Here is a 24,026-nt window from a genome sequence, read left to right as displayed (position 1 = left end):
GAGAAGAGAGAGGGAAAGGTATAGGGTTTCTCTCACCCGGCCTGTGCCAGGCAAGTTCAAAGTCCTTTGACACAAGGTGTTTGAAGATTAGAGGCTTTCTCTAAGAGGATAGTGTTTGGAAGGTAAAAGAGAGAAAAATCAGCCTAAACTCCAAGAGATCTCAGAGATGATGCCTTACCTGAACTAGGTTACTAGGCCACCTCCAGTATGGTATCAAGGAAAACTCACCGCTAAACCTGGACAATAGCAGCCGCCACACCAAGATGCCAACACATTTAGCAAGCTGCCGCCAGCCACCTCTCCACCATCAAAGAGGCCTGAGAGAAGAAGTGACATGAAATAAACAGACAGTTTTACATCACTTTCCTGCATCTCACATGTACAAATGGTAGCTTAAGCTTGACTTAGGATAGCTCAGGCTTCTGTCAGAAGTTTCTGATTTGTCATTTACTGGCACATGTCTATCATAGGCCATCCTCTTATATACTTAATCCTTTAGTATGGGTGTAGACATTCCTGATTTTGTTAGACTAAGAAGGGTGAAGTAATCTAAAGTTCATAATCCCCCCCTGATGATGATTGGGAGACTAGTCTCCCCGATTGATCATTAAACATAACCATCCTGCACCTTCAAATTTTCTAACTGCAGGTGCATACACAATTTCACCTTCTAAGAGGAATTTACAATAGTTAGATAGAAGAGGGAAATAGAAGAAAGACAGACAGCAAAACCAATGTTTTCTGGATGCACTGACAAAAAGATGCACTGACAAAAACCAATTAGGGGGCAGTCACCTTTTGGCATAAGAGTATACATTCAAATAAATGTTCAATCAAACTTTAGTTAAATCAACCACACCCAAAGTTCATTATGGATCTTCTTGATGTAGTGTAGGTTTTCTGGCATCTTTTCTGAAACAGTTCATTCTCTGGATTTAGGAGTTAGCAAGCTTCTTCCTTGAAGATCTTTTCTTTAATAAAACTTCAAAATCTTGGATTTTTATTAAAATACACCCCCCCCCCCCACCGAAGTGGGTGTTAAGAACATCCAGTTCAGCTCAGGATGCATGGTTGAGTTATGGGGGTATATGAATTAATTATCAAAAAATAGAAAAACAAAAAACAAAAACATAAAGAAGAAAAAATGGAAGAAAATTAATCTTTTGGTATAAAGAAAAAAATTCAAAATCAGAATAAAAATACAAAATTTATGTATATAAAATGTTGAGTAAGCAAGAATAAATTCATAATAGGCCCTTGTATTAGGGTTCAATACATTTCTATCCCACAAGTCTATAGGACAGAATGCAGTAATATTTCACTTATCCATTTGCAGCCAAGACTACAGGAAGTTGCCATACTATAAGAAGAAAAAGAATTAGAATTTTATTTTGATAGGGAAGTGTCATTCCCTGGTCTGATTTTTTTGTCATTCTCAGGGATATGAGGAGCCAGCATGATAGTCAAACTTTGGTACTTGTCTTAGTATTTCACAAGGAGTATAGATACAAGGAAGTCCTATGACTTAACATATGTCAAGCATCACAACTTCGAGTCTCAAACTAGTGTTTCCTGTGCGCTCTTTTTAGCACTATTCAGGTTAAGTCTGTGCTCCTTGTTTTTATCCCATTTCCTAGAATCAGACACAAACATTAATCACAGTCCCATAACATTTTATCAATAAATGGCAGGTTCCCACAGTTTAAAGCTTTTGGGTATGCATTGGTATTATAGCAAATATATATTAAACTTATATTACTGCAGAGAAAATAATATTAATTATATGTACCTTTAGTACAAGAAATGATAAAAAGGAAAAAGTCAAATATTCTAATCAAAATAAAAGTAATAATGAATAAGGGAGAAAGAGAAAAAAAATCAGGAATTCAATGTGTTCTCAAAAAAGCAGCATCCACTTGTCAATGGATTATTATCTCCAATGCATGTGATAGGGTACAGTCAATCAGTCTCAACAGAAGATCCTCTCTTTACATGTGAGCAATAAATCCAAGACTCCTTTTCTCCAATCTTTATAGATGTTGGAATAGTTAACAATATTTGGAATGGCCCTTCCCAGGAAGGCTGAGTTGCTCCAGTATGCTGGAAATTCTTAATATACACCTTGTCTCTTGTGTTCAGGTCATGAAGTGAAAAGTCTAGTGGTCCAGCTTGTACTGCAGCTCTGGATTCATGGAATTCACACAGTTTGTGCAGTAATTCCTGTATATAGGAAGCAATAGTAGTATCTCCCTCTAAGAATGATGTATATGCAGGGAAGAAAGGCTTAGCCTATATAGGTGGATGTCCAAAAAGCATCTCAAATGGTGAGATGTGTAGGTCTCCTCTAGGCCTGCTTCTAAGATAAAATAAGGCCAGAGGGAGAATTTAAGGCCGTTTTAAATGTGTCTCAGTGCATAATTTTCCAATCATAGTTTTATGTTCTCTGTTCAATCTTTCAACTTGGCCTGAGCTCTGGGGATGATATGGTACATGAAATTTGGGGCTTATCCACAAGCAAGACTATATCTGATTTAGGATAGAATCAGTAAAATGATTTCCTCTATCTGAATCAATACATGCTGGGAGGCCAAAGTAAGGAATAATTTCTTTTAAAAGCACGTTAGCAACAAAAGCTGCTGTGGCTTGGGTTGCAGGAAATGTTTCTGTCCATCTGGTAAATTGGTCTACTATGACTAGACAAAATTTATAATTTCTGGCATTTGGCATTGTTATGAAATCTATCTATAGGTGCTCAAAAGGTGTGTAAGCCAGAGGATGCCCACCAAAGGCTTTGCCACAAAAGGCACGTTGGTTATATACTTGGCAGGTAGAGCAGGCTGTACACACTTTGGAGGCTATAGTAGTTATACCAGGGGCTATCCATACTCTCTTATCAGAGTCCACGATGCCCTGGGTACCAAAGTGACCATTTTTATGAATAGATTGGCAAATTTGGTGATAGAAACTTCTAGGGAACAGGGATTTTCCTTCAGATGACACCCACACTCCATTAATCTGTTTTGCTTTGAATTTTTACTTCCATTTTCCACTTCCAGGTGGAAAATTTCATTTTCACTTTCCAGGTGTTCTGGTTCTAATTTGAGGGGTACAGGGGCCGAATCCCTTGTTAGTCCTATAAGGGATTTAGTAATTTCCCCATAGTAAGGGATCCATTGTCTACAAAACCCTGTTGCTCCTAAAATTGCTCTAAACTCTTTCTTAGTGGTAGGAGCACTTAAATTTTGAATATTTTCAATTCACTTGGGAGAAATAGAGCGGGCACCCTCAGTCAGGATGAACCCCAAATATTCTACTTTAGGGAGACACCACTGAACTTTATTCTTTGAGATCTTATTCCATCTTTTGTGTAGTTCCACAAGAATGTGTTTATTATCTTCCTGACATGCTTCTACATCTGTTGAGGCCAAGAGTAGATCATCTACATATTTGGCTAATTGACTATTTTTAAATATTATATTAGCTGTGTCTTAGCTCAAAATTTGTGAAAATAAACTCGGGCTTTCCACGAACATTTGTGGCAGAGGACTGCATGTATATTGGGGCCATTCCAGGTGAAAGCAAAGATATGCCTGGAGTTCTCATGTATAGGTATGGAAAAATGGCTGAGCACAAGCCTACTGCTGTAAAGTATGTAGATGTGCTATGAATAGAAGAAATAATCATATGTATGTTGGAAACTACAGTGTCTCTTTATAGCGTGGCTCTGAGTTTGCATAGAAGGTCCCTCCCCAGAAAATTTAAAGGGGAGTCAGGCATCAAAAGGAAGGAATGTTATATTTCTAGAGGTCCTACAGACACCATTCTAGGGGAAAGCTTTTTAATCCTTGACACTCTCATTACATTCTCTGAGCCAATAGAATAGCAATGTAAATCAGGTATACTCTTTAATACAGACCTGGAAGCTCCAGTGTCCAAAAGAGAATCATAATAGGTGTTACCTACCTTTAAGGTAACATGGGGCTCATCAGTATGGGGGGGGGGGCGGAGGTAGTGGGTAGAGACAATGGGAGTAGGACATCAGGGTCCGGAAAATCAAAGGTTGTATCCTCTTATTCCTGTGCCCCAGGTCAATATATTACTTAAAAACATGAAAATAAGGAATAAGAATCTCTTTAGGTGGTTTCCAGTTCTCTTCCCTTTCACCAGCCAAGAGTAAAGTTTCAGATGTCTGTCTCCAGCAGAAGCCAGAAAAAGACCAAGCTCACTAACTGAGGCTCAGGGATTCAGTCCAAGTGAGTGACCTAGAGAGGATCTCACCAACAAACAGAACCTTTTCCTGTGTTCTTTCTTCCAAGTTCTGATCTCATGCACTGCTCTCTGTAAAGATCAAAATTTAGGGGAGACTGGGGAGACTGAGGCAGGAGCTGAGGCAGGTAGAAATTAGTTTCTCTCTGCAAGGAGTATTATATTTGTAGAGGTTTATTGAAGATTAAGGATTAAAGAAAATACAGGATAAGAAACACGTGTCCAGGCCATAGAGTGGCCTAGACACAACCTCACCTACATTATGAAAAAAAAAACACATCTGCCCCAAATGGAAGTCCAAGACCCAAGAGAGCGCCTCAAAAGCCTTTGAATCAGCTTAAATACCTTCTCGATCTCGGCCCAGGTGAGATTACAAGGTATTCTGGGAAAGTGGAGCAAAGGCTCGTGGGGATTGTAGTCCTGTATTCGAGACTATTTTTTACATCTCTAACTAGCTTGTACTCTAAGAGATTTATCAAATATCTTATTTTAATCACTATTTTAAAATCCTAATTTCCTTATTACAATAACAAAATGGTGAAACAAAAAGAGGAAGAATGGTCTTGTTTCTAAAACAAGATGAGTCACAAAGAGGGTGGAGGGGTATTCTTCTTTTCACATAACAGTTAACCGAAACTGTGGACTCCTATTATTCCACCATAATTATCAGTAAAGTCACCAAGACCCTAAGTGAGTACTACAAAGTTACCACTCATAGTGATCTTTTTTATACTTACCAAGTTAATCAGTACTTGTCACTAAGATGAGTATGTGAAAGATTATCATCTATTTTATTTAAATAAAAACTATTTTATCACCGAGTCATCAGATTTCTTGACATTAAAAAGGCAATCTCCTAAGGCTCTATCTCTGTTCTCTTGATCTTGAACAGGGTCCACCTTTATTGGGAGTCTGGCCTCCTCCCCAGTAATCTATTTACCTTGGAGTTCTATATTGATGTGATATATTTTTGCCACATATGTACCACAAGCCTCAATGCAAAATTGGCTTAAAAATTACATGTAAGTTATAGCTATAGAAATAGTATAATAAGTGTAATTGTATCAGTTATGTTACACAGCCTGTAAGTGCAATCAGTCTAGAGGGTCAAGCTGATAGATGCATGGTGATTTTCTATGTAAGGTAATTATTATGATAATGCATTCAAATGAATAGAACTCACTGCAAAGCCAATAATTTTATTTCATAGTTGAAATTTACAATAACATTGGTTATTCTCTAATTTTTGCTTCATACAAATTTTTGAGGAAAACATAGAAAATAGTGCTAATTTGAAATTTCCATAGGCCATAGACATTATGTCCTTCCTGAATTCACTCCTCTGTAGATCCAGATGCCAAGAAATGATGAATTCAGGCATTTGTGAATAGGGTTACAATTTTTAAAAACTAAAATATTTAATTAGACATCTTTTAAAACAAATAATAACTCCTTTCCACTTTTAATTTTGACTATATTCGTTTCTTTCATACAAAAGTTTTAAATCTAATATAATAAAAACCATGTATTTTAAACCTTATTATGTTATCTGTTTCTTACTTGGTCATAAATCCTTCCCTTATCAATAAATTGATCTGAAAGATTAATTATTCAATGCTCCCTTAATTTTCTTATGGGATCATACTTTATGTCTAAACACAATGCCATCAGGCCCTAATCTTAGGAGAGCTTAAGATATAGAGAGAATTGTCTGATTTTGAGCAAAAGGAAAGCTGAGTGTGGTTGCTCTGAAGTATGGTATATAAGGGAATGAGACTGGTCTAAATGTTGTTTAATCAAATGACGTAGGTAGAAAAGGTAGAAAAACAGGAGACATACCTTCCTCATTGCTCCATTTAGCTTACTATTCTGTGGGCACTATTAGGGTGCCCTAGCAATGCTCACAGGTAAGCCCAGAGAACAAAAATCTGAAAGAGCTTGAATAGCTGCTCTTGACTCAGTTTATCGAAATAGTTCTCCGTGCACTAACACTCACAAATATTGTCTTAGGAGATCACTGTGGCTTTCTATTTTGCTTGAGCCACACGGGGGGCAGCCAAGGGGATAGTCCAGGAGACATCATCCTGCCCCCATTGTGACCTTTCAACTCTACTGCAGTGTTTTCCCTGCTGCCATTCTATACTCAATGGTTCCCATCACGAAATACTCCCCTCTGAGTCAAGTTCAGAATCCTACCAGGTATGCTGCCCAAGAAAGAAGGGATGGTAAATTTCATTCATACTATAGCAAGTCTGGAGCTAAATGTGAAGATCTTTCCATATAGCTTGTATTCTTAAGTTTTCTCCCCATGTGAATTCTCTGATGCACAGCAAGATTGGAGCTCTGATGGAATGCCTTTCCACACTGCTTGCATTCATAAGGTTTCTCCCCAGTGTGGATTCTCTGATGTCCAGCAAGTATAGACCTTTCTTTGAATGTCTTTCCACACTGTTTGCATTCATAAGGTCTCTCACCAGTGTGGACTCTCTGATGTACAGCAAGAGTGTAGCTCCGACGGAATGTCTTTCCACACTGCTTGCATTCATAAGGTTTCTCCCCAGTATGGATTCTCTGGTGTATAACAAGATGGGACCTCTGACTGAATGCCTTTCCACACTGTTTGCACTCATAAGGTTTCACCCCAGTGTGGATTCTCTGATGAACAGCAAGACTGGATTTCACCGTGAATGTCTTTCCACACTGTTTGCATTCATAAGGTTTCTCCCCAGTGTGGATTCTCTGATGTATAGCAACATCATACCTCTGATGGAATTTCTTTCCACACTGCTTGCATTTATAAAGTTTCTCCCCAGTGTGGATTCTCCGATGAACACCAAGACTGTGTTTCATTGTGAATGTCTTTCCACACTGGTTGCATTCATAATTTTTCTCCCCAGTGTGCGTTCTCTGATGTCCAGCAAGTATGGACCTTTTTTTGAATGTCTTTCCACACTGTTTGCATTCATAAGGTTTCTCACCAGTGTGGACTCTCTGATGTCCAGCAAGTATGGACCTTTCTTTGAATGTCTTTGCACACTGTTTGCCTTCATAAGGTCTCTCTCCAGTGTGGATTCTCTGATGTACACCAAGACTAAAGCTCAGTCTGAAAGTCTTTCCACATTGTTTACATTCACAAGGTTTCTCCCCAGTGTGCGTTCTCTGATGAACAGCAAGACTGTAGCTCCGACAGAATGTCTTTCCACACTGCTTGCATTCATAAGGTTTCTCCCCAGTGTGGATTCTCTGATGTATAACAAGATGGGACTTTTGACTGAATGCCTTTCCACACTGTTTGCATTCATAAGGTTTCACCCCAGTGTGGATTCTCTGATGAACAGCAAGACTGGATTTCATTGTGAATTTCTTTCCACACTGCTTGCATTCATAAGGTTTCTCCCCAGTGTGGATTCTCTGATGTAAAGCAAGATGGGACCTCTGACTGAATGCTTTTCCACACTGTTTGCATTCATAAGGTCTCTCACCAGTGTGGACTCTCTGATGTCCAGCAAGTATAGACCTTTCTTTGAATGTCTTTCCACACTGTTTGCATTCATAAGGTCTCTCACCAGTGTGGACTCTCTGATGTCCAGCAAGATTGGAGCTCCAACTGAATATCTTTCCACACTGCTTACATTCATAAGGTTTCTCCCCAGTGTGGATTCTCTGATGTACAGCAAGAGTGTAGCTCCGACGGAATGTCTTTCCACACTGCTTGCATTCATAAGGTTTCTCCCCAGTATGGATTCTCTGGTGTATAACAAGATGGGACCTCTGACTGAATGCCTTTCCACACTGTTTGCACTCATAAGGTTTCACCCCAGTGTGGATTCTCTGATGAACAGCAAGACTGGATTTCACCGTGAATGTCTTTCCACACTGTTTGCATTCATAAGGTTTCTCCCCAGTGTGGATTCTCTGATGTATAGCAACATCATACCTCTGATGGAATTTCTTTCCACACTGCTTGCATTTATAAAGTTTCTCCCCAGTGTGGATTCTCCGATGAACACCAAGACTGTGTTTCATTGTGAATGTCTTTCCACACTGGTTGCATTCATAATTTTTCTCCCCAGTGTGCGTTCTCTGATGTCCAGCAAGTATGGACCTTTTTTTGAATGTCTTTCCACACTGTTTGCATTCATAAGGTTTCTCACCAGTGTGGACTCTCTGATGTCCAGCAAGTATGGACCTTTCTTTGAATGTCTTTGCACACTGTTTGCCTTCATAAGGTCTCTCTCCAGTGTGGATTCTCTGATGTACACCAAGACTAAAGCTCAGTCTGAAAGTCTTTCCACATTGTTTACATTCACAAGGTTTCTCCCCAGTGTGCGTTCTCTGATGAACAGCAAGACTGTAGCTCCGACAGAATGTCTTTCCACACTGCTTGCATTCATAAGGTTTCTCCCCAGTGTGGATTCTCTGATGTATAACAAGATGGGACTTTTGACTGAATGCCTTTCCACACTGTTTGCATTCATAAGGTTTCACCCCAGTGTGGATTCTCTGATGAACAGCAAGACTGGATTTCATTGTGAATTTCTTTCCACACTGCTTGCATTCATAAGGTTTCTCCCCAGTGTGGATTCTCTGATGTAAAGCAAGATGGGACCTCTGACTGAATGCTTTTCCACACTGTTTGCATTCATAAGGTCTCTCACCAGTGTGGACTCTCTGATGTCCAGCAAGTATAGACCTTTCTTTGAATGTCTTTCCACACTGTTTGCATTCATAAGGTCTCTCACCAGTGTGGACTCTCTGATGTCCAGCAAGATTGGAGCTCCAACTGAATATCTTTCCACACTGCTTACATTCATAAGGTTTCTCCCCAGTGTGGATTCTCTGATGTACAGCAAGAGTGTAGCTCCGACGGAATGTCTTTCCACACTGCTTGCATTCATAAGGTTTCTCCCCAGTATGGATTCTCTGGTGTATAACAAGATGGGACCTCTGACTGAATGCCTTTCCACACTGTTTGCACTCATAAGGTTTCACCCCAGTGTGGATTCTCTGATGAACAGCAAGACTGGATTTCACCGTGAATGTCTTTCCACACTGTTTGCATTCATAAGGTTTCTCCCCAGTGTGGATTCTCTGATGTATAGCAAGATGGGACTGCTGACTGAATGTCTTTCCACACTGTTTGCATTCATAAGGTCTCTCACCAGTGTGGACTCTCTGATGTACAGCAAGTTTGGAGCTTTGACGGAATGTCCTTCCACAATGCTTACATTCATAAGGTTTCTCCCCAGTGTGGGTTCTCTGATGTCCAGCAAGACTGGATCTCCGACTGAATGGCTTTCCACACTGCTTGCATTCATAAGGTTTCTCCCCAGTGTGGGTTCTCTGATGTACAACAAGACTGGAGCTTCGACTGAATGTCTTTCCACACTGCTTGCATTCATAAGGTCTTTCTCCAGTATGGATTTTCTGATATCCAGCAAGGCCGGTCCTATGCATAAACATCATTCTGCACTTATTATGTTCACTACATTTTTCTTCACTGTGCATTCTTTGTTCTTCAACATGAGATGAATTTTGAGGTGCAACACCGAATTCTTTGAAAGCAAAGTTATTGGGACCATCACTCTTGAATCTTTGTAGGTCCATTTCTTCCATAGATGGGCTCATCTCTGTTTTATTCACCTTCATTTCAGATCTGATTTCTCCTTCTAAAAGAAACAAATAATAAAACATACATATACACATATATAACTCTAATTGTCTGTCCTCAACTGTTAACATGAACTGCTTTCTATCAAAATTCCTCAGTTAAGAAGAAAAGTCTTTCAACTAAAATGGGCACAATCTATTCTTTGAAAATGCCATTACAGATACTTCCGCGTAATCATGGCTGCAATCTAGACGCCACATGCTTCCTCTCCCCGGCACCGAACGAAATAGACTACATCAAAGGAGCATAAAAATCACCTTTGGAGGAACAGAAGGACACCCCAGTACTCCCAGTACTCCACAGAGGCGAAGGTACGTGGGGCTTGAACATTTCCACACTAAAATAAGGAGGAAAAACTTGCACAGAAAAGTGAACTGAGCCGCCCTTCCCCCGCCCCACCTCCCCCACTAAATCAGAGGGAGCTACCTGAGCGCTCACCAGGACAGTGAGTGAGTGGGGAACATCTCTGTCTGGGGGGGGGCACTCCAGGGTCCTTGGGATCTGGGGACTGCCAGGAAAAAACGGGCGGTTTCACTGGAGAATCCAGCGCTTCAGTGGAGCTGTACTTGGGGCGGCTGAGCTGAACATCTCCGTGGAGCTAAACACCAGGGGCGGACCACACGTTGATTATTTGGGCGGAGCTGAACACCTGGGCAGTGTGGCTGTGATCAGGGACCCAGCACTCTAAGAAACCTCGGAGGCTGGGAAGAACTAGTCTGAAGCAACCTAAATTCACAGAAAAACCACCCATATAACCCAGATCTCAGACCAAAAAGGAAGGGGAATAAAACCACCAAAGGGATGGCTCACATGGCCCAAAATCAAACCTCCAGGAAGAAAGGGAAAAAAGTGACTATTGAAAACTTTTATGGTAGAAGTACCCAAGGAAAAGAGGAGAATGAGGAGGAAATCCAAAAAAATTCAGAACACACCTCCCAAAATGGAAACTATCAACAAGCTCTGGAAGATCTCAAACTGGAACTTATCCAAAAGATGGAAACCTGGAAAGAAAAATGGGAGAAAGAGATCAGCTGTCTGACAGATAAGAATGCTCAATTGGAAAAAGAACTCGAAGCATCCAATAGAAGGGCAGACAAGGCTGAAAAGCAAAACCAGTCCCTAACGACCAGAATTAAGCACCTCGAAGAAAGCGAGATGATAAAACAGCAAGAATCAATAAAGCAAACCCCAAAAATTAATGAATTGGAAGAAAACATAAAATATCTCACTGAGAAGGTCACAGATCTGGAAAACAGAGGGAGAAGAGAAAATCTCCGAATTATTGGTCTCTCAGAAAAACCAGAGATAAACAATAAACTCAATATTATTCTACAGGAGATTATAAAAGAAAATTGCCCTCACGTTCTGGAGCAAGGGGGCAAAATAGAAATAGAAAGGATTCATAGAACACCTTCTATACTAAATCCCCAAAAGACAACCTGTAGGAATGTAATTGCCAAATTCAAGAGCTTCCAAGTAAAGGAGAAAATCCTACAAGAAGCCAAGAAGAAGAGCTTCAGATATAAGGGGGCTCCCATAAGGATCACACATGACTTAGCGGCTAACACACTAAGAGACCGCAAAGCATGGAACATGATATTTAGAAAGGCAAGAGAGCTGGGTCTCCAACCAAGAATCAACTACCCAGCAAAACTGACTATATACTTCCAGGGGAAAGTATGGGCATTCAACAAAATAGAAGATTTCCAAGCATTTGCTAAGAAAAGACCAGAGCTCTGTGGAAAGTTCGATATCCAAGCACAGAAAGCAAGAGAAACATGAAAAGGTAAATATGAAAGAAAGGGAAAAGGAGATAAATCTTATCTTTTTCTTTAAGTCAAACTCTCTTCTATAAGGACTACATTTACATCAAATTATATATATTAATATGTGGGGAAAATGTTTTGTGTAACTCTCATAAATTGTATCATCATAAGAGTAGTTAGAAGAAACATGCATAGGGAAAGATTGGGGCATTAAGAAGATTTGGGGAAAGTGGGGGCAAAGAAAGGAAAAGGGAGGGGGGAACCGTCAATAATACTAAGATTAACTTCAAGAAATAGGGGGGGAATCAATAGAATAATCTTTCCCATATAAAGATACACATGGGAAGGGGAGGGGAAGAACTCTCATATGAGAAGGAGAGGAAGAGAGCGTGAAGTGGAATTACTTAAACCTTACTCTCAGTGAAATCAAATCTGAGAGGAAAGAACATCTAGATCCACTGGGATCCTGAATTCTATCTTATCCATTAGGGCAAGAAAGAAAGGAAAATTAATGAGGGGGAGGGGGAGGGAGTACAAAAAGGGAGGTAAGGAGAGGGGGGAGGGGAAGGGAGCATAAAAAGGGAGGGGCTAGAAAGGGAAGCATCTCAAGGGAGGGGACTAGGGGGACTGACCTAAAGTAAATCACTGGTTCAAAAGGAGAAAGCTAAAGAAGAAAGGTCAGAACTAGGGGAAGATATCAAAATGCCAGCTAATCCACAAATAACAATCATAACTTTGAATGTGAATGGGATGAACTCACCCATAAAATGTAGACAAATAGCAGATTGGATTAGAACCCAAAACCCTACCATATGTTGCCTTCAAGAAACACATATGAGACGGGTTGACACTCTCAAGGTTAGAATTAAAGGTTGGAGTAAGACCTTTTGGGCCTCAACTGATAGAAAGAAGGCAGGAGTTGCAATCATGATATCTGACAAAGCCAAAGCACAAATAGACCTGATCAAAAGGGATAGGGAAGGTAAATATATTCTGCTAAAAGGGAGTATAGACAATGAGGAAATATCACTAATCAACATGTATGCACCAAATGGTATAGCATCCAAATTTTTAATGGAGAAACTAGGAGAATTGAAGGAGGAAATAGACAGTAAAACCATATTAGTGGGAGACTTGAACCAACCACTATCAAATTTAGATAAATCAAACCAAAAAATAAACAAGAAAGAGGTAAAAGAGGTGAATGAAATCTTAGAAAAATTAGAGTTAATAGACATATGGAGAAAAATAAATAGGGACAAAAAAGAATACACCTTCTTTTCAGCACCACATGGCACATTCACAAAAATAGATCATACACTAGGTCATAGAAACATGGCACTCAAATGCAGAAAAGCAGAAATATTAACTGCAGCCTTTTCAGATCACAAGGCAATTAAAATATTGATCGGCAAGGGTACATGGAGACCCAAATCAAAAATTAATTGGAAATTAAATAACATGATACTCCAAAATCGGATAGTTAGAGAAGAAATCATAGAAACAATTAACAATTTCGTTGAAGAAAATGACAATGGCGAAACATCCTTTCAAACCTTATGGGATACAGCCAAGGCAGTACACTTAGAGGAAAATTCATATCCCTGAGTGCATATATTAACAAATTAGGGAGGACAGAGACCAAGGAATTGGAAATGCAAATTAAAAAAACTTGAGAATGAACAAATTAAAACCCCCCAGAAGAAAACCATACTAGAGATCCTAAAAATTAAGGGAGAAATTAATAAAATAGAAAGTGACAGAACTATTAAGCTAATAAACAAGACTAGAAGCTGATACTTTGAAAAAACAGACAAAATAGACAAAGTACTGGTTAATCTAATTTAAAAAAGGAAAGAAGAAAGGCAAATTAACAGCATCAAGGAAGAAAAGGGGGATCTCACCTCCAATGAAGAGGAAATTAAGGCAATCATTAAAAACTACTTTGCCCAACTATATGGCAATAAATATACCAACCTAGGTGATATGGATGAATATTTACAAAAATATAAATTGCCTAGACTAACAGAAAAAGAAATAGTTTTCTTAAATAATCCCATATCAGAAAAAGAAATCCAACAGGCCATCAAAGAACTCCCTAAGAAAAAATCCCCAGGGCCCGACGGATTCACAAGTGAATTCTATCAAACATTCAGAGAACAGTTAATCCCAATACTATACAAACTATTTGACATAATAAGCAAAGAGGGAGTTCTACCAAACTCCTTTTACGACACAAGCATGGTACTGATTCCAAAGCCAGGCAGGCCAAAAACAGAGAAAGAAAATTATAGACCAATCTTCCTAATGAATATAGATGAAAAAATCTTAAATAGGATACTAGCAAAAAGACTCCAGCAAGTGATTAGAAGGGTCATCCGCCATGATCAAGTAGGATTTATACCAGGGATGCAGAGCTGGTTCAACATTAGGAAAACTATCCACATAATTGACCACATCAACAAGCAAACCAACAAGAACCACATGATTATCTCAATAGATGCAGAAAAAGCCTTTGATAAAATACAACACCCATTCCTACTAAAAACATTAGAAAGTATAGGAATAGAAGGGTCATTCCTAAAAATAATAAACAGTATATATCTAAAACCATCAGCTAATATCATCTGCAATGGGAATAAACTAAATCCATTCCCATTAAGATCAGGAGTGAAACAAGGATGCCCATTAGCACCTCTACTATTTGACATTGTATTAGAAACACTAGCAGTAGCAATTAGAGAAGAAAAAGAAATTGAAGGCATCAAAATAGGCAAGGAGGAGACCAAATTATCGCTCTTTGCAGATGACATGATGGTCTACTTAAAGAATCCTAGAGATTCAACCAAAAAGCTAATCGAAATAATCAACAACTTTAGCAAAGTTGCAGGATACAAAATAAACCCACATAAGTCATCAGAATTTCTATATAATTCCAACACAGCTCAGCAGCAAGAACTAGAAAGAGAAATCCCATTCAAAATTACCCTAGACAAAATAAAATACTTAGGAATCTATCTCCCGAGACAAACACAGGATCTATATGAACACAACTACAAAACACTTTCCACACAACTAAAACTAGACTTGAACAATTGGAAGAACATTAACTGCTCATGGGTAGGATGAGCCAATATAATAAAAATGACCATCCTACCCAAACTCATCTATCTATTTAGTGCCATACCCATGGAACTTCCAAAAATTTTTTTTACTGATTTAGAAAAAACCATAACAAAATTCATTTGGAATAACAAAAGATCAAGGATATCCAGGGAAATAATGAAAAAAAATACAAAGGAAGGGGGTCTTGCAGTCCCAGATCTCAGACTATATTACAAAGCAGCGGTCATCAAAACAATTTGGTACTGGCTAAGAGACAGAAAGGAGGATCAGTGGAATAGACTGGGGGCAAGCAACCTCAGCAAGACAGTATATGACAAACCCAAAGATCCCAGCTTTTGGGACAAAAATCCACTATTTCATAAAAACTGCTGGGAAAATTGGAGGACAGTGTGGGAAAGATTAGGCTTAGATCAACACCTCACACCCTACACCAAGATAAATTCAAAATGGGTGAATGACTTGAACATAAAGAAGGAAACTATAAGTAAATTAGGTAAACACAGAATAGTATACATGTCAGACCTTTGGGAAGGGAAATACTTCAAAACCAAGCAAGAATTAGAAAGAGTTACAAAATGCAAAATAAATAATCTGGATTACATCAAATTAAAAAGTTTTTGTACAAACAAAACCAATGTAACCAAAATCAGAAGGGTAGCAACAAATTGGGAAACAATCTTCATAAAAACCTCTGACAAAGGTTTAATTACTCAAATTTATAAAGAACTAAATCAATTGTACAAAAAAATCAAGCCATTCTCCAATTGACAAATGGGCAAGGGACATGAACAGGCAGTTCTCAGCCAAAGAAATCAAAACTATTAATAAGCACATGAAAAAGTGCTCTATATCTCTTATAATCAGAGAGATGCAAATCAAAACAACTCTGAGGTATCCCCTCATACCTAGCAGATTGGCTAACATGACAGCTATGGAAAGTAATGAATGCTGGAGGGGATGTGGCAAAGTGGGGACATTAATTCATTGCTGGTGGAGTTGTGAATTGATCCAACCATTCTGGAGGGCAATTTGGAACTATGCCCAAAGGGCGATAAAAGAATGTCTGCCCTTTGATCCAGCCATAGCACCTCTGGGCTTGTACCCCAAAGAGATAATGGACAAAAAGACTTGTACAAGAATATTCATAGCTGCGCTCTTTGTGGTGGCCAAAAATTGGAAAATGAGGGGATGCCCTTCAATTGGAGAATGGCTGAACAAATTGTGGTATATGTTGGTGATGGAATACTATTGTGCTAAAAGGAATAATAAAGTGGAGGAATTCCATGGAGAATGGAACAACCTCCAGGAAGTGATGCAGAGCGAAAGGAGCAGAACCAGGAAAACATTATACACAGAGACTGATACATTGTGGTACAATCGAAGGTGATGGACTTCTCCATTAGTATCAATGCAATTTCCCTGAACAATCTGTAGGGATCTAAAAAAAAATACTACCCACAAGCAGAGGATAAACTGTGAGAGTAAAAACACCGATGAAAAGCAACTGCTTGACTACAGGGTTGGAGGAGATAAGACTGAAGAGAGACTCTAAATGAACACTATAATGCAAATTCCAACAACAGGGAAATGGGTTCCAGTCAAGAACACATGTGATAACCAGTGGAATCATGCGTCAGCTATGGGAGAGGGAAAGGCTGGGGGGTGGGGGGGAGGGAGGGAGGAAAAGAAAATGATCTTTGTTTCCAGTGAATAATGTATGAAAACGACCAAATAAAATAATGTTTTTTAAAAAAAAGAAAATGCCATTACATAAAATCTAAAGAACAATTTAAATAACAAAGAGCCTCCCGAGTGATCTCATTAGCTCTTCATAACAAATCTGGGATTTTGGATAGGTTAGCTTTATTACAATCCTGACTCAGACCATGACTTCAGAAAGGCTGGATGAGTGACAATCTGAAATCCTGGCAGCTGAGACCAAATCTTGTCGCTGGGTACGCTCTGTCCACAGTACTAGAAAATTCAGTTTCAATCTTTTTGCTTTCATTTTCATTGTCTATACATTCAATCCTCTTCCTAGGTATGAAACCACTGAGTGCATTTAGACTAAATATATCTAACCTCTCTGTAAGCATTATGTAATTCCCTTGATCATTACTTCGACCTTATTTTTTGTTCCAGTATCTGAGATTAGATAACAAAATTTAGCACTTTTTTGCATTTATCAAAGGCATAAAAGATTTTGTTCTGTTACCTAGTCCTTAACAGCAGCCATTACACTTTTCTTTAAAGGCCCATTTTCACTAACATAAAATCATTCTACTAAATACAATTTTAAACAAAAACATGGAATTTCTCATATTTAAAAATGTCTCATACAGTAAGCTGAGTCTATGATGCTTTTGTAAGGAAATGGGCACAAAAGCTCATACAATTTTCTTCCCATTTCCCACCTTATATAGATACTCACTTTTTCATGATATTATTCTCAAAAACTGAATACAGTTGGTGATGAATTCTCATTGCATCTCAGAAACATGGTAGGACTTTTAACCCCGGGCAAGCAACAGGAGCTCTGTGGGTCTCAGGTACCTCAACTATAATCTGGACATAATCAAGTGACTCCTAGGGTTCCAATGAATGTCTAATGAGATAACATTTATAAAGTGTATAACATATACTAGGGGCCATATACAAATGTTAATGTTTATTTTTATCATTGGAATTTGGATAATTTCCTCCTTTAATTACTTTTCTCCTAAAACTATCATTCTCTTCACTTTTCTAGTTCCTGATTTCACTGTTGAATTAAATGCATTTCTAGCCACGCTTAGAAGATGGTGGCAGACGTGAGATTACATCGGGCTTTGGTTGCTCGGCATGTGAGCTCATTTTTCCTTGTGAATTTCTGCAGCCTTTAGGTCTGTTGCTACCAGAAACAAATTTCCAGCCAACATAATGCTCACAAGTGCTGCCAGTCCAAAATTGGCCTTCAGCACCAGTGCTTCAGCTTATGTGCCTGCTGTCACCCAACAAGCTCCACATTTTAAGGATACAGCTGTTGTCAATGGAGAATTCAATGATGACTTGTTGACTTTAAAGGCAAATATTTGGTACTTTTCTTGTACCCTCTGGATTTCATATTTGTATGTCCAACAGAAATCGTTGCTTTTAATGACAAAGCTAATGAATTTCATGATGTGAACTGTGAAGTGATTGCTGTTTCAGTGGATTGCCAATTTAGCTATCTTGCCTGGATAAATATACCAAGATAGACTGGTGGCTTAGGCCATATGAATATTGCACTCCTATCAGATTTAACCAAACAAATTTCCTGGGACTATGGTGTGCTGCTTGAAGGACCTTGGGTTGCATTAAGAGGTCTCTTCATAATTGACCATAATGGAGTTATTAAACACATAAGTATCAATGATCTCCCTGTGGGCTTAAGTGTAGAAGAAACTCTTCGTTTGGTGAAGACATTCCAGTTTGTGGAAGTGAGTGGAGAAATCTGTCCAGCAAATTGGAAACCAGATTCACCTACAATGAAGTCATCTCCTATTGTTTCCAAAGAGTACTTTGAAAAAGTGAATAAACTATTCCATGTATTGAAGACCTGTGTGACTTTTTAAATTATGAAGAAACCACAAATTGGAATCTACGATAAATTGCAAGAAATTTACTGCACATAAAAGAGTAGAATATACACACTTTATGCTTGTGTCTGTAAATATCACCCCCAAATGCTCAGTTTTCATATAACTGTCCCCCTAAAAATTATTTGACCTTAGTGGTTATTGTTAGTTCAAAGATTCCTTTAGTAACAGATCTTTGTGTTTCCCATAGTTCTTTTTTATGAATTGCACTTCCTATATATTAGACATCTTCTTTCAAATATAAAGGCTCACTTTGTGAATTTATAGGCTAAAGAAATTTTTCATTGCCTCTATGCAGTTTTTTAAAATTAAACTATAACCTTTTTTTCCTCCATAAAGTGAATGTCCTGTGATTAGAGATAACTTTAGAGGTCTTGCATTTGTTTTTAAAAATCCAACACAGTGGTAATTTATCCTAGTTAATCATGGTGGGCAGACCAGGGATTTTTAATAAAGGGGTTCATTTCACCATTATTTGATGTTTAAGTAAACTTTGTCTTGATACATTTCACATACTGTTTAATATAATTATATATATATATACATATATATATATATATATATAAGAATATCTGTTGAATCTCCAAGTTGCATATAAGGCAACTTTGGAAATGATTGTTGAATATTTATATTTCCTTCAGAAGAATAACTCTGTATACGCCTTTGATCAAGATTAAGATATATTAAAGTAAAAAAATAAAATAAAATAAAAATAAATACATTAACATTCCCCAACGATCCATTCTCTGTGGATCATGTTAAGAGTGAGATTCAGGATCTGTTGCTCCTTTCTTTTTTTTTTTTAATATATTTTATTTGATCATTTCCAAGCATTATTCGTTAAAGACATAGATCATTTTCTTTTCCTCCCCCCCACCCCCCATAGCCAACGCGTAAGTCCACTGGGCATTAGATGTTTTCTTGATTTGCTGTTGCTCCTTTCTAAACCACCTCCAGGTCTGGGTTCTAGATTGTGAGCTCCAGAACAGCTCAGATAGCTGTTTCCCTTCCTTTGCAAGCTCAGGCCTTAGCAGGGTTTCTAGAGCATATTTATTATTTAATACATATTTAATGAGTGAGCCCATGACTTAGGTCAGGCCCAAGATCTACCAGGATCTTTGCATTCTGGTCTCTCTCCTAGATGGCAAATGCATGCTTGGGCCTCAGCCATGTTTCTGTCTCTCTGGCACTTATTTCTCAGCAGTCAACAGTAACTCCAATGGAACTAGAGCAGACCCAATCCTGAAGAATACAGAGGTTTCACTACAGGCTCTCATCTCTCTAAAGTGAGGTGCTGTAGTCAACTGATTGTCCAAGAACAGATCAATCCTCGCGCCACAGAGACTAGGACATGGGTTGGGGCTGATGATTTAGGGAAAGCTTAGCCTTGAATTGCTTCCAAGAACAGCAGCAGTTTTCATTCCTGTTCATTGGCTGCAGGTCAATAGAGACAAGAAAAATCAAGAAACCAGCTGCCTGACTCCACTCAACATTGAGGCTCTCTGACCTCAGCTGAGTCCTCATCTTGGCAAGGCAATCCTCTGACATCTCCCTCATTGATTCCTTTTGCCACCCACCACAGTAGCCTACCTAATATTTCCCTGGTCTCCAGCTCTGCCTCATGGCTAATTCCCACCCCCTGCCTCACCTTCTGAGCTGAGAGCTTGGCCCTCATATTTCACTAAACAAAATCTGAATGTCTGCAGACCTCTCTTATCCTCCACATCTCACTCAGCTCTGCTGCCTCCTATTGCTCACTGGCCTAAGGATCAGAGAAAAAGGACATTCCTCAAGCTAAAGAAAATCTCTTTCCATGCCCAAAGAAGCACACCCTATCCCTTATCTAAGCCCATCTATTCCTCCATGCAGGGGCTCCGTTGTTCTTTCATCTTCAGCTTCTTCCACACTAATGAGCTAATGACTCTTTTCCTTTGGGAACCAATGAACCATTTCTTCCCAATGCTCCAAATACTCTCACTTGATCTCTTCCTCCACATGAAATACTATTCTACAGCCCTCCTTGGGTTCAGGGCTAAATTGCTAGAGATGGCCATTTGCAGTGAATTGTACAACTGCCTTTCCCTTATTTTCTCTCCTATACTTCCCTCCAGAATTCTCAGTCTGGCTCTCCTGAAGCCCCAGGCCACTGCCCCCATTAGATCCCTCTAGTGCTCCTTCCCTTCAGAACCTTCCCTCTCTTGACTGGCTGCCCTGGAGCTGGGATATAGAAGGCTTCTACAGAACTGCTGTCATGCTGCTATCTGTTCCAGCAGAGGGTGAGCTTCAGAGAGCAGCAGATGTCCACTGTAGCCTTTTATGTCCCCTATAACTAAGCCCAGGCACAGAGCAATCACTCATACATGTTTCTGGTGGGAAAGGAAATTTGTGGTTCTTTGTTTATTCTGAGTTTACACCACTGAAAAGGAAATCCTTTATTCTCTGTGCTTATTTGGAGTTAAAATTTTGCTTAACACTAACTTAAATACCTCACTAGATTGTGAAGACAGAATTAACTCTCCTTTGTCTACATTTTGATTGAATCAACACAAGGTTGAACTAGGAGGAGGAGCTGAAAACCACTTACTGAATACTTTGTGCTAGATGAGAAGCCAGGAAGATACCTGGAGAGCTCCACCCTTTTTTCTAACTCAGCCAGAAACTTGAATTCTCATAAGAGTTCACTCTTTCAGAAACTATGAACTCATTCAATGAGTATTCACCTCTCAAGAAAGTGGGAACTGCTTCCCACAAACACTGCCCCCTGGTCACTGCTAGACTATTTAGAAGCTGTGATTGGCTTCTGTTAAAAGGGAAAGAGATAAGGAGTCACCATAAAAGCAAATCCTGAACTGAGTTTGAGGAGATGGTCTTGGATAAGATAGTCTGTCTTCTGGAAATTGTCTTATGACTGGGGAGTCTTCAAGGGAGCTTTGCAGGAGACTACAGCTTGGATTGTGGGCTTGGAGTTCAGCTTCAACATAGATTCTGATTACTGGATGACTTTGTTGGGTGTATGAAAAGGACTGACTCATTTCCTAGTTTCCTAAGAGAGTAGCTGCTAACTGGGAGAAGGCCTCATAGTTACACACTACTGGCCTTCCTGACTGTAATTGGATATTAAATTGGATATTTATGGGTAATTGGAAATTAAATAATATGATTCTCCAAAATTGGTTAGAGAACAAATCATAGAAACAATAATTTCATTGAAGAAAATTACAATGATGAGACATCCTTTAAAACTCTATGGGATGCAGCCAAAGCAGTACTCAGGGGAAAATGTATATCTTTGAGTTCATATATTAACAAATTAGGGAGGGCAGAGGTCAATGAATTGGACATGCAAATCAAAAAAACTTTAAAGTAAACAAATTAAAACCCCCCAGAAGAAAAGCAAATTAAAGATTCTAAAAATTAAGGGAGAAATTAATAAAATTGAAAGTGATAAAACTATTGAACTAATAAATAAGACTAGAAGCTGGTATTTTGAAAAAACAAACAAAATAGAAAAAGTACTGGTCAATCTAATTAAAAAAAGGAAAGAAGAAAACCAAATTAACAGTATCATAGAAGAAAAGGGAGAAATCACCTCCAATGAAGAGGAAATTAAGGTAATCATTAAAAACTACTTTGCGCAATTATATAGCAATAAATATGCCAATCTAGGTGATATGGATGAATATTTACAAAAATATAAATTGCCTAGATTAACAGAAGAAGAAATAGAATTCTTAAATAATCCAAGGTCAGAAAAAGAAATTGAACAGGCCATCAAAGAACTCCCTAAGAAAAAATCCCCATGGCCTGATGGATTCACAAGTGAATTCTAACAATATTCAAAGAAGAGCTATTCATAATACTATACAAACTATTTGACATAATAAGCAAAGAGGGAGTTCTACCAAATTCTTTTTATGGCACAAATATGGTACTGATTCCAAATCCAGGCAGGTAAAAAAATATTCATAGCTGCTCTCTTTGTGGTGGCAAAAAATTGGAAAATGATGGGATGCCCTTCAATTAGGGAATGGCTGAACAAATTGTGCCATATGTTGGTGATGGAATACTATTGTGCTCAAAGGAATAATAAAGTGGAGGAATTCCATGGGAACTGGAACAACCTCCAGGGAGTGATGTAGAGCGAAAGGAGCAGAAACAGGAGAACATTATACACAGAGACTGATACACTGTGGTACAATTGAATGTAATGGACTTCTCCATTAGTGGCAATGCAGTGTTCCTGAACAACTTGGAGGGAACTATGAATAAGAACATAAAACTATGGGAGTAAAAACACCAAAGACAGACAACTGCTTGATTATATGGGTCAAGGGGGATATGATTGGAGATGTAGACTCTAAATGAACATCCTAATGAAAACACCAACAACATGGAAATGGGTTCTGATCAAGGACACATGTAATACCCAGTGGAACTGGGCGTCAGCTATGGGAGAGGTTGGGGGAGGGCAGGGAGGAATAGAAAATGATTTTTGTAACCAAGGAATAATGTTTGTAACTGACCAAATAAAAAAATTATGCCTGAAAAAATAAACAATGAAAGAAAGAAATGGGGGTCCTAACAGCCACATCTTACAGATGGGGAAACTGGGGCTGTAAATTCAGTGACTTGCCTAGGGAGCTCCTGCTAAGACCTCTGAAGAAGAGTTCCAAGTCAGGTCCTACTGCCACCAAATCTATCCCTGATTTTACCAGAGCACACAGAAGCCTCTGGTCAACCTGGCTCTCCCACACCTCTTTTACCCTCCCTCACCTTGGCAGCAGCCCCTCAGGTCTTCTTGCTCCAGCATCCATGGGGCTTCCTTCTGCTCCAAATAAGAGATCACATCTTCTGGGGGACCTAAAAGCCCTGGGAAAGGGAGAATCAGTCAGGCAGGAGGCTGGAGAAAAGCTCATCACATAGTTCTCTTTATGGAAAGGTTGGAGAATGCAGTGACTCCAGTCAGAGAATCTCATGATGGAGTCTCCACAGGAGTCTACCTTCATCACTCAGTGTCTGTAATGCAGAAGCCCAGGGTAGGATGTGACTGTTACACTGCTGGGGGACTTTGAATACGCAACAGCTCCCCCTTTCTCCCTGCCCCATCCTGTTCTGGTCCTTTCTGACAGAAACTCCTAAACTCCCAAACTGGGTTCAAGGGTTAGCCCCAGACACAAGGAACTCAAGGGAATGGCTTTTCTCCCATCACCTTGCCTGCTCCTCCCTCCCTGATCTCTGAGACTCGTGGACTCTTCTCTTGGGGAGTCTCTGTCTCCTCTCCAGGGGAACTCAACAATCCTCCTGGGGCCTGATGCTACCTCTCAGCCTGTTCATTCATCTTGACAATCACAGAGGACAAGCAGGGCCTGTAGGAGGCTTATAAGGCCTCCTGGAGGATAGTCTCCCCAGCATTTAGGGTGGGGAGAAGAGAGATCTGGGACCAATCAGGAACCAGAACATTAGGTTCTGGGGCATTTTCTCCAGAGAAGGCTGGACTCAGTCCATAGTTTTCCATTATCTGGAAATGAGAGGCAGCTAGAAAGGGGCGGGGGCAGGGGGCCTGGGATTAGAGGCAGGAAG

The 24,026-nt window shown here is 39.3% G+C and overlaps 1 protein-coding gene and 1 pseudogene across 6 annotated transcripts in view; one reads left to right on the top strand and one right to left on the bottom strand.

Moving 5' to 3' along the window:
* Window positions 1-5,449: 5,449 nt before the first annotated feature.
* Window positions 5,450-24,026, bottom strand: part of LOC100618312 (zinc finger protein 420-like) — a 30,252-nt gene continuing 11,675 nt past the window's right edge. For 3 of the 6 annotated variants that reach the window (XM_056821957.1, XM_056821959.1, XM_056821960.1), the window contains 3 exons: window positions 23,220-23,315; window positions 10,870-10,938; window positions 5,450-9,935 (listed from right to left, as the gene is read on the bottom strand). In XM_056821957.1, coding sequence (XP_056677935.1) covers window positions 6,508-9,935; window positions 10,870-10,938; window positions 23,220-23,315 — 3,593 coding nt within the window. In that variant the 3' untranslated portion in view covers window positions 5,450-6,507. Of the gene's footprint in view, window positions 9,936-10,194; window positions 10,845-10,869; window positions 10,939-23,219; window positions 23,316-24,026 lie in introns of those variants that run through there. The other 3 variants (XM_056821963.1, XM_056821962.1, XM_056821958.1) reach the window with 3 other exon arrangements.
* LOC100027756 (thioredoxin-dependent peroxide reductase, mitochondrial-like) lies at window positions 17,689-18,422 on the top strand (annotated as a pseudogene).

Source organism: Monodelphis domestica, chromosome 3, assembly GCF_027887165.1.
Source record: "Monodelphis domestica isolate mMonDom1 chromosome 3, mMonDom1.pri, whole genome shotgun sequence".
Lineage (NCBI taxonomy): Eukaryota > Metazoa > Chordata > Mammalia > Didelphimorphia > Didelphidae > Monodelphis > Monodelphis domestica.
Note: the sequence above shows the minus strand (reverse complement) of the source record. Positions and strands in the feature narration are given on the sequence as shown.